The sequence below is a fragment of the Macaca nemestrina genome, chromosome X, assembly GCF_043159975.1.
Source record: "Macaca nemestrina isolate mMacNem1 chromosome X, mMacNem.hap1, whole genome shotgun sequence".
Taxonomy (NCBI): domain Eukaryota; kingdom Metazoa; phylum Chordata; class Mammalia; order Primates; family Cercopithecidae; genus Macaca; species Macaca nemestrina.
In genome coordinates, this window is record NC_092145.1 from 141,141,843 (window position 1) to 141,157,513 (window position 15,671).

The 15,671-nt window shown below is 44.9% G+C and overlaps 1 protein-coding gene across 17 annotated transcripts in view; it reads left to right on the forward strand.

Annotated features, from left to right (window-relative positions):
• Positions 1-15,671, forward strand: part of LOC105478200 (SH3 domain containing kinase binding protein 1) — a 362,161-nt gene that overhangs the window by 313,446 nt on the left and 33,044 nt on the right. For all 17 annotated transcript variants that reach the window (XM_071088621.1, XM_011735293.2, XM_024791660.2 and 14 more), the window contains one exon: positions 8,165-8,250. In XM_071088621.1, the coding sequence (XP_070944722.1) occupies positions 8,165-8,250 (86 nt within the window). The remainder of the gene's footprint in view (positions 1-8,164; positions 8,251-15,671) is intronic.

The window sequence follows — 15,671 nt, forward strand, 5'->3', positions numbered from 1 at the left end:
AGTTCATGGTCTCGAGAGATGCACATGGTGCATCTTCCACATTCCCGTCTGTGCATGAGCCCCATCTTATATCTTGGGTCTGAGTGGGAAGAACAGGCCCCTCTGGATATGTCGAGTGCATGATTTTTGTTTATTATTAGTACTTTTAAACTGAGAGAGGCAAAAGTAAACTTACTTAGCTGGCAGTGAGTGAGCCGGGGTGACACAGGCTGCCTGGCATCCTTGATGACTCACTGTCCCCAAGGCCAGATCCCCAGTCTGGAAGACCAGAAGGCTGACTAAAGCAGCTTCGAGAAGGAGTCAAAAGCTTGAGCTCTGGAGTTGGACTTAATAGGCCCAATTTTAGACCCTGCCACTTTACTGCTTTTATGACCCTTAATCAGCAAGTGACTTAATTTCACTGAGCCCCAGTTTCCTTATCTATATAATGAAAACAAGGGTGTCACAGGTGGGGTTCTCTAGAAGGCATACCCTGAGCCAGCTTTTGGCATGAAGATATGTTTTAGGGTTCAATACCTGTGAAGCAAAAAAGAAGCAGGATTGAGCGGAGGGAGAAGTCATGATACAATACTGGCTCAAAAAGCCTTGGCCAAATCCACGGGAAGTTTTAGAGCTAAAACAGCCCATCTGAGTCATCCCATGTTGGGCTGAAATGGCTGAGACTTTGATACCATGGAGTGTGGGCTGCCCTGGAGGGGAGGGAGTGCCTTGGCTGAGGAGCCTCTCTGCAGCTGAGATGGTCCCTGGAAGAGCTGACAACTGGCAGCTGCCAGCTGATAGCACTCCCAGCAGGCAGTAGGGGCAATGAGCCCTTCACTCAAGGGGTTGCACATGGTAGGAACCTCAAGGGGTGGTTGTGAGGATTGAGTACTTAAAGCATGCCTGTAATCCCAGTGACTTGAGAGGCTAGGCTGGAGGACTGCTGGAGGCTAGGAGTTTAAAACCAGTCTGGGCAACATAGTGAGAGCACCATCTCTACCAAATTAAAAAAAAAAAAGTAGCCACACATGGTAGCATGTACCTGTAGTCCCAGCTACACAGGAGACTGAGGCAGGAGGATCACTCGAGTCCAGGAATTCGAGGCTACAGTGAGCTGTGATCATGCCACTGCACTCCAGCCTGGGCAACAGAGTGAGACTTTCTTTCTTTTCTTTTTTTTTAAGTGCTTATTCTAGTGCCTGGCACATGGTAGGCATTCAGTAAACAGTAGCTGCTGCTGTTATTTCTTTTTTCTTTTTTTCATTCTCAAAGGAAGTGAGCTGCTGTTATTTCTATAGGATCATAGGTTCTACTTATACCTGGTGGGGTGCTTGGGCTCGTCAGTCTCTTCTCTGTGATTTAGGTTCCTGTTTGAGTAAAACAAGGAGACTTTTAGCCGTACTTGCCTATCCAAGTCATGTGTCCTAAGTGTCCATAACGAAAACTGCTAGGTAAAATATAAGAATATTGCATTACTTTAATTTAAAAACCAGAAACAAGTAAGGGCAACTTTCTTCTGATGCCTTTGGATATATGGTGGTATCTCCTGACTTCTCTTATGTTCTCCTTTTAGTTAATAGCTGTAGGCATAGAAACCCACAACAGCTGTAGACAGAAACACTTGCAGGAGCTTGCAAATTACAAAAGGATGGGTTTTTTCCTTTTTCTCTGAATTTAATAACATCCCTTTTGCCAAATGGTACCCACATGCTGGGCAGACTGAGGAGAACGAGGACCGTTGAGGGGCTGCATCCTCATTGGGTGTCAGCCACTCCAGACACATGCTTCACAGAATTTCAGAAATTTTGGTATTTTTCAGAACTGAAATTCATTAGCATTGTTCTAAGAGTCTATAAATACAGTGAAAGGCATTTACAAATAGACATTGTAAAATGCTTGCACACCCACAGTCTGAACACTGTCAAAACACCAGCTGCAGCTTCCATACTTGGAAGGATCAGAACCTTTTTTAAACTTCACCTACTGTGTTTTCAAAATAGGCTTGCTTCTGGCCCTGTGTCGAAGATCATTTCAACTTAAGCCTGTGTCTGGTGCTCGGCATGAGGGATCGGGGCTCAGTTGGAGAGACTGGAGGGATCCCACTCCCCTTCCTATCAACATGTGGCCGGTGCTTTAGAACCTGGGGAGGAGTTGGTCATGGATGATTCGTTCCTATTTCTTCAGGATAGTCCCTTGTGGTTCAGGCTATCGGACCATCTGTGTGGGGCCTGCAGGCAAATCCCAGAGATGTAAAACACTCTCCTGAGTCAGAAGCCCCTCCCTGACAAGGATTCACCCCAGGTCACACTAAATGCCACTTGAGGGGCAGCCACCCGATCCAGTGCCATTAGAACAATGCTCCTAAAATTGGGGATACAGCATCTAGTAGCTACAAGTAATGTGCACCTTTGCTTTTCATTCGTGTGGTATTCTTTATAATTTTAACAGTTGTAAAGACAAAATGCCCTTGTGGCAACGGTTTTCCACTGATAGCCATTGTCGTCGGCTATTTTTTGTTTCTTATGATTTCTCAAACAGGGATGTTGTATTAGTCTGAGTGGCTTAAACAACAGAATTTATTTCCTCACAGTTGTAGAGGTTAGAAGTGTAAGATCAAGGTATGGGCAGGGTTCGTTTCTTCTGAGGCCTCTTCTAACAGCCTCATTTTAACTTAGTCACCTCTTTTAAAGGCCCATCTCCAAACACAGTCACATCTTGAGATATTGAGGGGTTCCAACTTCAACATATAAATTTTGAGAGGACACAATTTAGTCCATAACAGACATATACATGGGGATCTGCAAGAATTTGTTTTTTGTTTGAAAAGTGTTGACACATTACTCAAGTCTATGGTCTGAATGTTTATACCTCACCCTCCCACAAATTCACCTGTGGAAATCCTCACTCCCAAGGTGACAGAATAAGAGGTGGGGCCTTTGAGAGGTGATTAGGTCATTGGGGCAAAGCTCTCATGAATGGGATTAATGCCTTTATAAAAGAAACCCCTCTCCCTTCCACCACATGAGGGCACAGTGAGACGGTGTCCTCTGTGAATCAGGAAGCTGGGTCCTCATCAGGCAAAATCTGCTGGCACCTTGACCTTGGACTTCCCAGCCTCCAGAACTGTGAGAAATAAATTTATGTTGTTTATAAACCACCCATACTATATCAAGAATATAACTTATCCACAGGTTATTTCCTAAGGTGTACAAGGCCCAGAAAAATCACCATGTTTGCTTATTCATTTAGTTAAACAAAAACTTTTTGTTATACATAAATGTATAAAGCATTGTACTAGGAGGAAAAAAAGTGACAAAATCCCATTCTGAAGAATAAGTGGGGAAGTTTACTAGGTACATATATAAATACGAAGTGCTGTGATAAGGGTTGGAATACAGAGGTGTGTTGCAGGAAACACAAGGAAGAAAGGTGGATCTCTGAGTGCTAAAAGGGTGAGTTACATTTGCTCAAGTCAAGTGGGAAGGAAAGGAATTCACAACATTGACCAGAGACATGAAGATTTGGAGGCAAAGGAGATGATGAAATGTCCCAGAATTTGCCCACAACTCACAGGACCATATCCACTCCAATCCCCCATCCCAGACTCCAACATTTCTCTAATGTTGAAATTATGGAACGAGAGCTCTAGATAGAACGCCTCTCGGAGGTGATCCTGTTGAAGCTAGCCCACCAGTCATTTTGTTGATGAAGCACCCAAGTTCCAGAGAGATTCAGTAACCCGGCCAAGGTCACATAGGTGATGAAGAGCAGATTTAATTGTAGCACACCTGGCCTGAATTTTTAAGTCTAGGGTTCATAACTCTACCCCTGGCCCGCAAACCAGTTCCCAGGAGAGATGACCTCATGGGGTAACTACTGCCTGGGTGATTCTTAAAGGAGAGTTTGTGAGGCAGGATCCAGGCAATCTCAGCTTTTACCTTGATGATACAATTGGAGAGAAAGGAGAGAGAACATGAGCTGCCTGAATCAGATGAGCCTCTAGTCGCTACTATTAAAAGTAAACTTTAGGCCAGGCATGGTGGCTCATGCCTGTAATCCTAGCACTTTGGGAGGCCAAGGTGGCCGGATCACTTGAGGTCAGGGGTTCAAGACCAGCCTGGCCAACATGGTGAAACCCCGTCTCTACTAAAAATACAAAAATTAGCCTGATGTGGTGGCGCATGCCTGTAATCCCAGTTACTTAGGAGACTGAGACAGGAGAATCGCCGAAACCCAGGAGGCAGAGGTTGCAGTGAGCCGAGATTATGCCACTGCACTCCAGCCTGGGTGACAGAGTGAGACTCCATCTCAAGAAAATAAAATAAAAGTAAACTTTAAAAGGAAGGAAAAATTCGCCTATAATCTTATCCCAGAGATTACTACTATTAACATTTTGGACTATTTCTTTCTTATCTTTTTCCTATGTATGATTTGGTTTGTTTTTCACCAGTTTTCCATAGATGTGATCATACTGAATAGCATACAACTTTAGGTATTGAGGGAAAAGTGCATTTATTATACAAATACATAATGCATTCTCATTTCAGAAAATCTGGCAAATGTTCCACAGATGTTTTTTGAGTCCCTGCCATGTTCCAGCTGCTGAACTGGGTGGTGGAAATCACCCATCAGACTACCCAGGAATAACCACTGTAAATTTTCTTCCAGTCTTAAAATCATTCTTCCTAATATGTCAGGAGGGCACATGGGTATATGTGTGCTGCTGTGTGTGTTGTTTTTAACCTGCCTTTGTCCCTTAACATTGCAACATAGGCACTCATTCTTGTTAGTATAAGCCATTTATAAACATCGTTCAGATGGCTATATAAAAGTCCATCAAATATCATAGTTTATTCAAGTGTTTTCCTATTTATGAAAGATTCCAGTTCTTTTCAGTTTTTCTTCATTACAAATAACACTGTGAAAAACACACTGATGCATAAAACCCATTTGGGAGGCGGAGGTTGCAGTGAGCCGAGATCACGCCACTGCATTCCAGCCTGGGCGACAGAATGAGACCATGTCTTAAAAAAAAGAAAAAACTATTTTATTCTTTTATACATATATATATATATATATATAGAGAGAGAGAGAGAGAGAGAGAACATATATATATAACATATATAGATACTATATATATAACACATATATGTACTATATATATAACATATATATGTACTATATATATATAAAAGAATAAAATAGTTGAGAATGACAATAAAAGGAAAATAAGGGCAGTAAAGTAATAAAGCACAGTAATGCACAATAGGGTCCTCTAAAGTTTCTGGAGACAGGCTCACATTTGATTGGAAGCTTCCAGCTGTCAAATCACAGAGGGAAACAGCAGCTCGCAGATTGACAGTTACCATAATACACAAATAAGCCACATGTTCAGAAACTGCTGAGTTGTTCCAAGATACATGTGATTAACTCATGAGCAAAACTTGATCTCTCTGCCAGCAGCCCCTCTGACTTAATGCCAGCTGCCCACAGGGTATCACCTCAAACCATCTTTCCCTCTTGACTGGAAAAAAAAAAAAAAAAAAAAAAAAGCCGAGTAGAGTTCACTAGACTCACTGCCAAAGTGCTGTCTCTCTCCTGGGTAAGACATGTGGTCTTAAAAGTTTTGGTCTTTGGTGTGTTTCAAAAAGGACAGCGCTGTTTGGCTGTGAGTGTAATTTGTGTTTAGTCTGTTATTTTGAAGGATGGCAGCGCCCAATCCTTCTGGGCTCTGTGGATCCCAAATCATGATATTTAAGGGTCCCCAGGAATGTATTTCTTTATATCTCGGGAAGACTCTTAAAAATGAAAATGCATTTCTGCTAGTAATTCTGCATTTCTGAAACATTTCATTCAGGTTACCTTCAAATTAGTGGATGCTGGGGCCCTGACAGTGAAATGTTTTGAAATAAATGTCCTCCATCCTGCCCTTCCTGTTGGCTCGGAATCAGTCTGAGGCAATGGCCCTAGTGGGACCCAAGCTTGGGTAGCCAGGGGATGGAGAGGGAGTCTGCTATGGAAACCTGACCTAGGGGAGCCCACAGCCTTAGGAAGTTAGGGTGAGGCAGGAAATAAAGGTCCTTCTCTGAAGCCTAAGCTGCTTCTCCTTTCCAAGTACAGGAGTTCATGCTCTACCTGAACTTCTATGTCAGCCTAGCTTGGAAGGGCCCAGCCAGCATCATAATGCACACTCCCAGGACAGTCTTGGAGCTGTATTTTCTCTTAGTGGAGGCCAAGCCATTAGGTCCAGGCCTGGTCCCTAGTATTTACACACCTGCCCCTCCTGTGGTGGAGGATGCTTGAAGTTAAGAGGCAGTGTTGTTTGCTTGGGAGTTGAGGAGGACTCACCTCCTTCCATTGGTCTTTTCCTACCATCACAAGAATATGCATGTTGTGCCAAATGCGCCCACAAACACCCCCTTTTTTGAGACAGGATCTCACTCTGTCACCCAGGCTGGAGTGCAGTGGCACAATCACGGCTCAGTGAAGCCTCAACTTCCCCGCCTCAGCATCCCAAGTAGCTGAGACCACAGGCACACACCACCACACCCGGCTAATTTTTGTGTTTTTTGTAGAGATGGGGTTTCACCATGTTGCCCAGGCTGATCCCAAACTCCTGGGCCCAAGTGATGCTCCCATCTCTGCCTCCCAAAGTGTCGGGATTATAGATGTGAGCCACTGTGCCCTGCTCACCACGCATTCTTTGAGTGAAAAACACAGCAGTCTGTCTTGTCAGCTCCCTGGTTTGGAGTTCACCCACAGCACCTGCCCTGCCCTGCCCTGACCTCCAGGTATACAGGTCTCCTACTACAACCGTCCCTCGGCCCCTCATTGCCTCCCAGACAAAACAAGCCCCATAGTATCGGGCCCAGCAGTCACCCACCTTGCCAGCCTTTGTCCTGTCACTTCTCTCTGAGGACTTCAGGCTTTGGTTCCGGGGACCTTGGCCACACTGGCACACTCACCCACACTGGGGTCATCGCTCAATCACACCTCTTAGGATTATGTCCCCTCTCCCTTTTCCTCCAAGGCTCAAGTGTAACGACACCTCCTCTGTGTGACCCCTACCCTCTGCCTCACAGATATTCTGCAATGACCCACTCCTTTCTTCTCATAGGAGTGTGACACCTGCGTCTTATAGCGTAGGCCATGTGGACCTGTGGCTGGCTGGTTGTCTCTCCCATTTAGACCATGAGCTCTTCCCGAGTAGGCACTACCTCTGAATAACCCAGCACAAGTGGCACATGACAAGTGCTTGTTGACTAAATCTGGTACTACTCATTGTGAGGTGTAACTTCAGGCCATGGTGGCCTTCGGGGCTGTGAGATGGACTATTTCTGTTACTTTGCTGGGAACAACTGCTCAGCTTCTCTCATTTTATGGGCAAGGATCTTTTCCCTACTGCTCTCAGAGCCCTTGGATAAACTCGTTTGTGACTCATCCCCCCAAAAGGGCACAAAAAGCTGTCTTGTGGAGTAATTTGGAGGAACCTTCTGTTTGTGCATGAGAAGGCTGGGTTTCTCTCATCATCTTGGAGGCCTGTTCCCATCCCATAGAGCTGCTGCTAGCCCAGATACAGAGGGAAGTCACTCGTGTCCTGATGAGCATGGGGCACCCATCCAGGAGCCGTCTAATGTTACAGGCCTGAGCCCCAGCACCAGCGTTCAGGCCGCCAGATCTCAACTCGACACCTTGTGCCTGTCAACAGCCTGGCTGATACCACAGCCCCAGGCCAGAAAACCTTTTTCTCAAGGTTAAAAGTAGCTGACCTTTGACAAGCAGCATTGGCTAAATTCCTTGTTCCTTAAAAGGAAAGCTCCCAGTTATCATTAGCCAGTGTTTATTTGGCCACTGGACAGGAGCAAGCCCTACACTGCACCCTGTGTACCCAGCAGGAGGATTTGTGACTGGAGGTACATTGGCGAACAGTCATTTCAAAAAATATTTCAAAAAATAGCCATCTTTGAAAACGCGTGCTGGAGAGGGGCGCATCCAGCCTGTCAGCTGGTCCGCACCCCATCCCATGTGGCTAGACAGCTCATTGGTTCTCTGGCTCCCTCACAGGCAACAGTGCCACCCACTCCACACACAGCACACTCATTAACATGTGTGCAGCAAGAAAACTGACAGAATGACAAGGACACACACCAATGATTAAATGTCTGGGCTTGTGTTTTTAATGTAGGGGTGACGGTCCAAAGATTGACTTGGCGGGCAGTTCGCTATCTGGCATCCTGGACAAAGATCTCTCGGACCGCAGCAATGACATTGGTGAGTAAGGACAGTGTTCTTGCTTCTGTTTGCAGAATTAGTAAAGAACTTCAGGGCCTGGCTTGCCTTCAGCCACCATGATGAGAAGTAATAAAGCCATTGAAATGCCAGGCTGGCACCCTCGCTTGGCTTTAGGTGTTACAATTTTGTAAAGAAAGGAAATGATGGTGCTTTCCACATTAAAACACGATGTCTGGGACCTTTCCCCTCCCTAGGAGAAATTCCTTGCAAAATCTCATGAAAAGAAATGATGAATAAGCCTTTCTGTGAAAGTGAGCATTAGCCCTTAAGTTCACAGTTTCCAGTGATTTGTGTATTTTGTGTAAAAAGGTGAATGGATGCAAATGTGAGATGGCAGGATTCGTTGTTGATACCGCACTTTTGACTGAGTTTCAAATGAGCTTTGGTGTGGTAATTGCCACTTAGTTCAGAACATGAGTGAGTTTTACCAAGGTCAGGATACCACCATGTGATAAATGGGAGGGAGCTGCAGTATGTCTGGGTAAATAAAAGTCAGAGGTCCTTTTGGAGGTGTACATGGGTGGGTGTGAGGCCACCGGTTGTGCTGTTAAGGCCACTGGTGGTCTGACCTGGGTGACAACCCTTTTAAGAAGTCCAGATTCAGGGACTAATTTTTTCTTATTATTTTATTTTATTTTATTTTTTTACATAAAGGCCATTTAATGATAGAAATGTATAAAAATAATCATAGTGTTTAGCAACAGGCTATCACATTTCTTGGGAAGAGGAAAATGACCTGCTTTAAGAAAAACTTGCAACCATGTGCAATATTTCATTTCAACACATTTTCCCCATCTGCTTAAGCATTTATCCTTTGAGTTACAAACAATCCAATTACACACTTTATTTTAAAATGTACAATTAAATTATTGACTATAGGCATGCTATTGTGCTATCAAATAGTAGGTCTTATTCATTCTTTCTAACTATATTTTTTCTACCCATTAACCATCCCCACTGCCTCCCCACCCCAGCCCCGTACTACCCTTCCCAGCCTCTGGTAATCATCCTGCTCTCTACCTCCACGAGTTCAATTGTTTTGATTTTTAGATCCCACAAATAAGTGAGAACATGCAATGTTTCTCTTTCTGCATTTGGTTTATTTCACTTAACATAATGATCTTCAGTTCCATCCATGTTGTTGCAAATGATAGGATCTCAGTCTTTTTTATGGCTAAATAGTATAATTTTTTTTTAACTTTACATCTTCTATTTGTACCTATCAAGGTCATAAGTTAACATTCTCTCATATTCTACATAATATAGAAGGCTACATTTTAGAATTTACTTTGTTTTAAGTGAACTTTTTATTTTGAGGTCATTGTAGGTTCACATGCAGTTGTAAGAAGTAATAGAAATCGGCCGGGCGCGGTGGCTCCAGCCTGTAATCCCAGCACTTTGGGAGGCCGAGACGGGCGGATCACGAGGTCAGGAGATCGAGACCATCCTGGCTAACACGGTGAAACCCCGTCTCTACTAAAAAGTACAAAAAACTAGCCGGGCGAGGTGGCGAGCGCCTGTAGTCCCAGCTACTCGGGAGGCTGAGCCAGGAGAATGGCATAAACCCGGGAGGCGGAGCTTGCAGTGAGCAGAGATCCGGCCACCGCACTCCAGCCTGGGTGACAGAGCGAGACTCCGTCTCCAAAAAAAAAAAAAAAAAAAGAAGTAATAGAAATCTATGTACCCTTTACTCAGTTTTTCCCCAATGGTAACATCTTACAGAACTATAGTACACTGTCACAACCAGGATATTGACATTGATATGACCTACCAATCTTACTCAGATTTTCCCAGTTTTACTAGTACTTGTGTGTGTATTTCGCTCTATGTACTTTTTTGTTTGTTTTTTTTTTTTTGAGACAGAGTCTCTCTCAGTGGCCCAGGCTAGAGTGCAGTGGTGCGATCTCGGCTCACTGCAACCTCTGCCTCCCAGGTTCAAGCGATCCTCCCACCCCAGTGCCCCGAGTAGCTGGAACCACAGGTGCATGCCACCATGCCTGACTAATTTTTGTATTTTTTGTAGAGATGGGGTTGTACTATGTTGCCCAGGCTAGTCTCGAACTCCTAGGCTCAAGCAATCCTCCCACCTTAGCCTCCCAAAGTTCCAGGATTACAGGTGTGAGCCACCACACCCAGCCTGCAATTTTATCATACATGTAGGTTTGTGTATCTACCACCACAGTCAAGACATAGAATGTTTCCATCACCACTAGATCCCTTGTGTTGCTCTTTTTAAGCCACACCCACCTTTCTCCCACCCACCCACTTCCCTAACCTCTGGCAAGCACTATCAGGGATTGATTTAACATGGAAGACAGCTTTCCAGCATCATCTGCTTAGGCCACTCACTTTAGAAACAGATGTGCAATGGTTGGCAGCCCTTATAAGAGCACTAGAGCTCCCAGCATGAGCATTCTGCTCTCCTGCTGCTGTCCCTCTGTTTGGGTGCTGTTTTTCTCTGAACCTGCTGATAGAGTTGCATCTTTGCAACTGCTGACCTGCAGTCTCTGGTCTGGTCTCATGGAGGCTTGCAGGTAGGATGTGTGACTGTGACTGTAAATGCCAAAAGTACTTCCCCTGTTTCCACAAGCTCGTTTACATCCTCAGCCCTTGAGAAGCCCAGTCAGGAAGCATAACCTGATAGCTTGGGCTGACGCAATAACAGAAACTCTGGCCTGCTGTAGCTTTTGATCTGCTTAAAGTGCAGGTGGAGTAGAGCAGAGCAGTAATCGGCTGTGAATGAAAGGGGATTGTCAGAATGAGCCTGACTAAGTTCCGGTTCTACCACTACAGTTTCATATTTGGGCCCTGTTTTAAGCCAGGGTGGCTGGTTGGTGAAGGTCATGTGCGAACTCAGGAGGCTGTCTTGTCACCTCCCTCATGTCAATAGGAAGGGAGGTATTCTCCCTCCTCCAGAATATACAGGATAATCTGTCTTGCTTGTTAAGAGCATTCACCTTTGACCCTTACATTCTTTGGGTCTGGAGATGTCTATGATCACTATCATGAAAATATGCATCACATGTTTTTCAGTCTGACGAGCTAGTGTGAAAATATTGGGGGTATTGACAGGGGAGGTTCGTCTATAGAAGCTTTTCTTGCTGTGGAACTAAGCACAGTTGCACATATTTGGGAGCCCAGAAATAGAGCACTGAGGTTTGGTTCTCTCTCTCTCTTTGCCGCAAAGACATTAATCCTAGAAGACTATGACTTCTCAAGTTAATGATTTTTCTTTTGTCTTGAGATAGTCTTGCTCTGTCACCCAGGCTGGAGTGCAACGGTGCGATCATTGCTCACTGCAGCCTCCAACTCCTGGGCTCATGCAGTCCTCCCACCTCAGCCTCCCAAGTAGCTGGGATTACAGGTGCGCACTACCACACCTGGCTAATTAAAAAAATTATTTTTGTAGAGACAATGTATTCCTATGTTACCCAGGTTGGCCTTGAACTCCTGGTTTCAAGTGATCCTCCCACCTCGGCCTCCCAAAGTGCTGGGATTACAGGTGTGAGCCACCATGCCCAGCCTCAAGTTAACAATTTAATGTATATTTTATTTGCATTGTAAGAAATAATGATTGACAGTCACATGATCAATAAATACTTGAGTACCTACTACTCAAATGCAAGGCTGGCTGGAGACTGAGGCCTTCACACATGGGCTCTGCCTTCCAGGGGCTTTGGATCCTTTTGGGTCCCTAAGATGGCAAATGAAAAGTTAAATAGCACTGTAGGTCTGTATAATGACTGAGTGGTAGAAAGTAATGCTGGTCGGAGGAGAGAGTGTTCCCTGGGGCCCAGGTTGTTGGAACAGGCTTTATAAAGGGGGACAGATTTGTCTGTATCTTGAAGTTGGATTTGCTTATGTGGGGGTACTGGAGGTGGTCAGGAAAACCATGTGGGGAGTGTTGACCAGCCTGGCTGTGTTTGAGGGTTTGTGCTGGGAAGGAGGGAGGGCTATCCTGTGTATTAGTCCATTCTTGTATTGCTATAAAGACATATCTGAGACTGGGTAATTTATAAGAAAAGAGGATTCTGCAGGCTGTTCAGGAAGCATGGCAGCATCTGCTTCTGAGGCCTCAGAATGCTTCCAGTCATGGCAGAAGGCAAAGGAGGAGCAGACACTTACACCCAGATCTCAAGAACTCACTCACCATCATGAGTACAGTACTAAGGGGATGGTACGAAACCGTTCATGAGAAATCCACCCCCATGATCCAGTCACCTCCCACCAGGCCCCGCCTCCATTGGAGATTACAACTGAACATGAGATTTGGGTAGTGACACAGATCCAAACTATATCACCCTGGAATTGTAAGTACGGACTGTATTGAGTTTGAAGGAGATGGATTCGTAATTTATTCTGTAAGCAGTGGTGATCATTGATGGTACACCAAAGTGACAGGATCAGGTCTAAAAATTCAGATAGTAACTGCTGGAGCTTTGTGAGACGAATCAGGTGAAGGAAAGATGGGTGTCAAGGAGTCGGGTTATTTGATACTTGGGGTGAGAGGCAGAGAGCACCAGAATGAAGCTGCTTATGAAAGGATCAGGAAAGAAGAGATAGATGTGGAAACAGCAATACAGGAGAATTACTGCCAGGCAATATTGTCAGACAGTAGGTTGGGTTTGGGAATGGGGAGGAGGAGAGAATGATTTGTTAGTCTTGATGTTTTAGGGTCGGGTGACTGGAGAATCCAGCAACATGGGTAGAAATGAGCATGTCAGGAGGTGGAGCTGGTTTGGAGGAAAACGTGATTAGTTTAGTTAAGCATGTTGGCTCTGAGAGTGGGCCAGACATGCCCGTGTCAGTGCCAAGTGGAGGCAGGGGGTAAAGGGCTGAGGCTCGAGAGGTTGGCAGGAATTGCAGGTAGGGGTTAGGAGCTTCCCAGTGGCCGGAGAGAAGAGGGCAGGAGTGGCCTCTGCAGACCTGGGTTTGAGTGCTGAATCAGCTGCTTCCTAGCTGAGTGGCCTTCTCCAATTTCCACAGACTCTCTGAGCTTCAGCTTCCATATCTATAAAGAATACTAACATCTCTACTGGTCAGGTGGCTCATACCTGTAATCTCAGCACTTTGGGAGGCTGAGGCAGGAGGATTGTTTGAGCTGAGGAATGTGAGACCAGTCTAGGCAATATAGTGAGACCCTATCTCAACGAAATTTTTTTTTTAAATAACCAGATGTGGTGGCATATGCCTGTGTTCCTAGCTACTTGGGAGGCTGAGGTGCGAGAATCACTTGAGCCCAGGAAGTGGAGGTTGCAGTGACCTGAGATCATGCCACTGCAGTCCAACCTGGGTGACAGAGTGAGATCCCATTTCAAAATAAATAAATAATAAATAATAACGTGCAGCAGTGACTCACACCTGTAATCCCAGCACTTTGGGAGGCTGAGGCAGGAGGATTGTTTGAGTTTAGGAGTTTGAGACCAACCTGGGCAATATAATAAGACTCCATCTCTACAAAAAAAAAAAAATTGGCCAGATGTGATGGCACATACCTGTGGTCCCAGCTACTCAGGAGGCTGAGGTGGGAGGATCACCTGAGCCCAGGAGGTCAGTGCTGCAGTGAGCAATGATCATGCCACTGCACTCCAACCTGGGTGACAGTCAGACCCTGTCTCAAAAAAAAAAAAGGCCGGGCGCGGTGACCCAAGCCTGTAATCCCAGCACTTGGGGAGGCCGAGACAGGTGGATCACAAGGTCAGGAGATTGAGACCATCCTGGCTAACACGGTGAAACGGTGTTAGCCAGGTGAAAAAATACAAAAACACGGTGAAAAAATACAAAAAACTAGCTGGGCGTGGTGGCAGGCGCCTGTAGTCCCAGCTACTCGGGAGGCTGAGGCAGGAGAATGGCGTAAACCTGGGAGGCAGAACTTGCAGTGAGCTGAGATCCGGCCACTGCACTCCAGCCTGGGCAACAGAGCGAGACTCCGTCTCAAAAAAAAAAAAAAAAAATACATGTCTATCAACTTCCTCACCTTGTCTTCCAGAATTATGTCAAATCACTTGGTGGCCTGTAAAAAAAGATAGAAATGCTTATGATCAATGTTATTTGCTTGGAAGTGATGGTTGGGTCAGGAAGATAAAGTCCTCGCTATGAGAAAAGGCAAAGAACCTAGGGCTGAAGACCAAACCCCCACCAAGTCCACATTTAAGGGAAAATCAGGATCTTGCAACATCACAGAGGCCAAGGGAGGAGAGAATTGTAAACAGAATGTCTTTAGGCCCAGAGGCAGGAATGTTCTTTGTAGTTGGATGGGTCAAGGAGAAAAAGACATTGCAGAAGCGGGTGGCTCTCCTCGGGGCTGCTTCTGTAGCATTTGTTCATTGCATTGGATCAAGGAGGAAATTATTTGTACCAGAATGTTTTGTTAGTGATTCAGACAACTGAAGCTGTCTAAATGTGGGCCACAGTGAACAACATAATACAACCCTGAAAACCATTGGAAACCATCAGTGTTAGCTATAAATAAATCTGGGTTTCCGCTTAATAAAGCTATAATTTAAAATTATTATAATATTAAATTAGAGAACATGGCTTTTTCAAATCTTGTGTGGGCAGCTCCCAGCATCTGTCAGCCAGCGATCAATTAGAATGAAATCAGTTGGTCCAAAACTAACTTGTTGATGTCAGTTTGAGATATTGTTTATATCAAACTATGCAGCCATATTTCAAGTAACATAATAGAAGACATGGACAAACTCCAACACAGGCCTGTGCATGAATAGAAATGAAAATTGTCCAGTTTTCTCTTGCCGATGGAAGAATCTCTGTTCCGATTGAATGGGAGATTACAGGCCCTGAAGTCAAGTGCTATAATGTTTCCTTTTGTTATGCCGTATATTGTAGTTCCCACTGCATGGCAGGATTTATTGTTACACTTCAATGCTCTCGGGATTTTCAGTTCCTTTCCCACTAAAGCACATAGCAACAGGCCTTCAGATAGGAAGCCTACTGTGAAGTAAGCCACCTGTTTTCAACTAATTGACTTAGAGAATGCCCTTGTCATTCCTCCTCCTCAGTTGCCTAGCATCTTTGTTGGAACTGTTGTTTTTTTCCATCTGATCCAAATCTCAAACTATTCACACTTCCGTCTCTTTATGTAGACCCCTCCCCGTCTTCACTTGAGGACTGTGAAGATTTCCTCTCTGTCTTTTCAACTTGACCCACAAAACACACTTTGCACTGTAGTCAGTTTTGGGGGCCAAGTGTTGCTTGCTTTAAAGTCAACAGACTTGGGACATAGAAGTGATTTGGAAGGTATCAAGGCTAACTTCATCTCATGCTCAGATCTCTCACAGATGCCTGGGGCCTATGGTTCCTTTGAACCGGGAAACGTGAAAGTACTTCCCTGTGCCCTAGGAAGAGTACTAAGTAAGAGCCAATCAATTTGAGGTTCC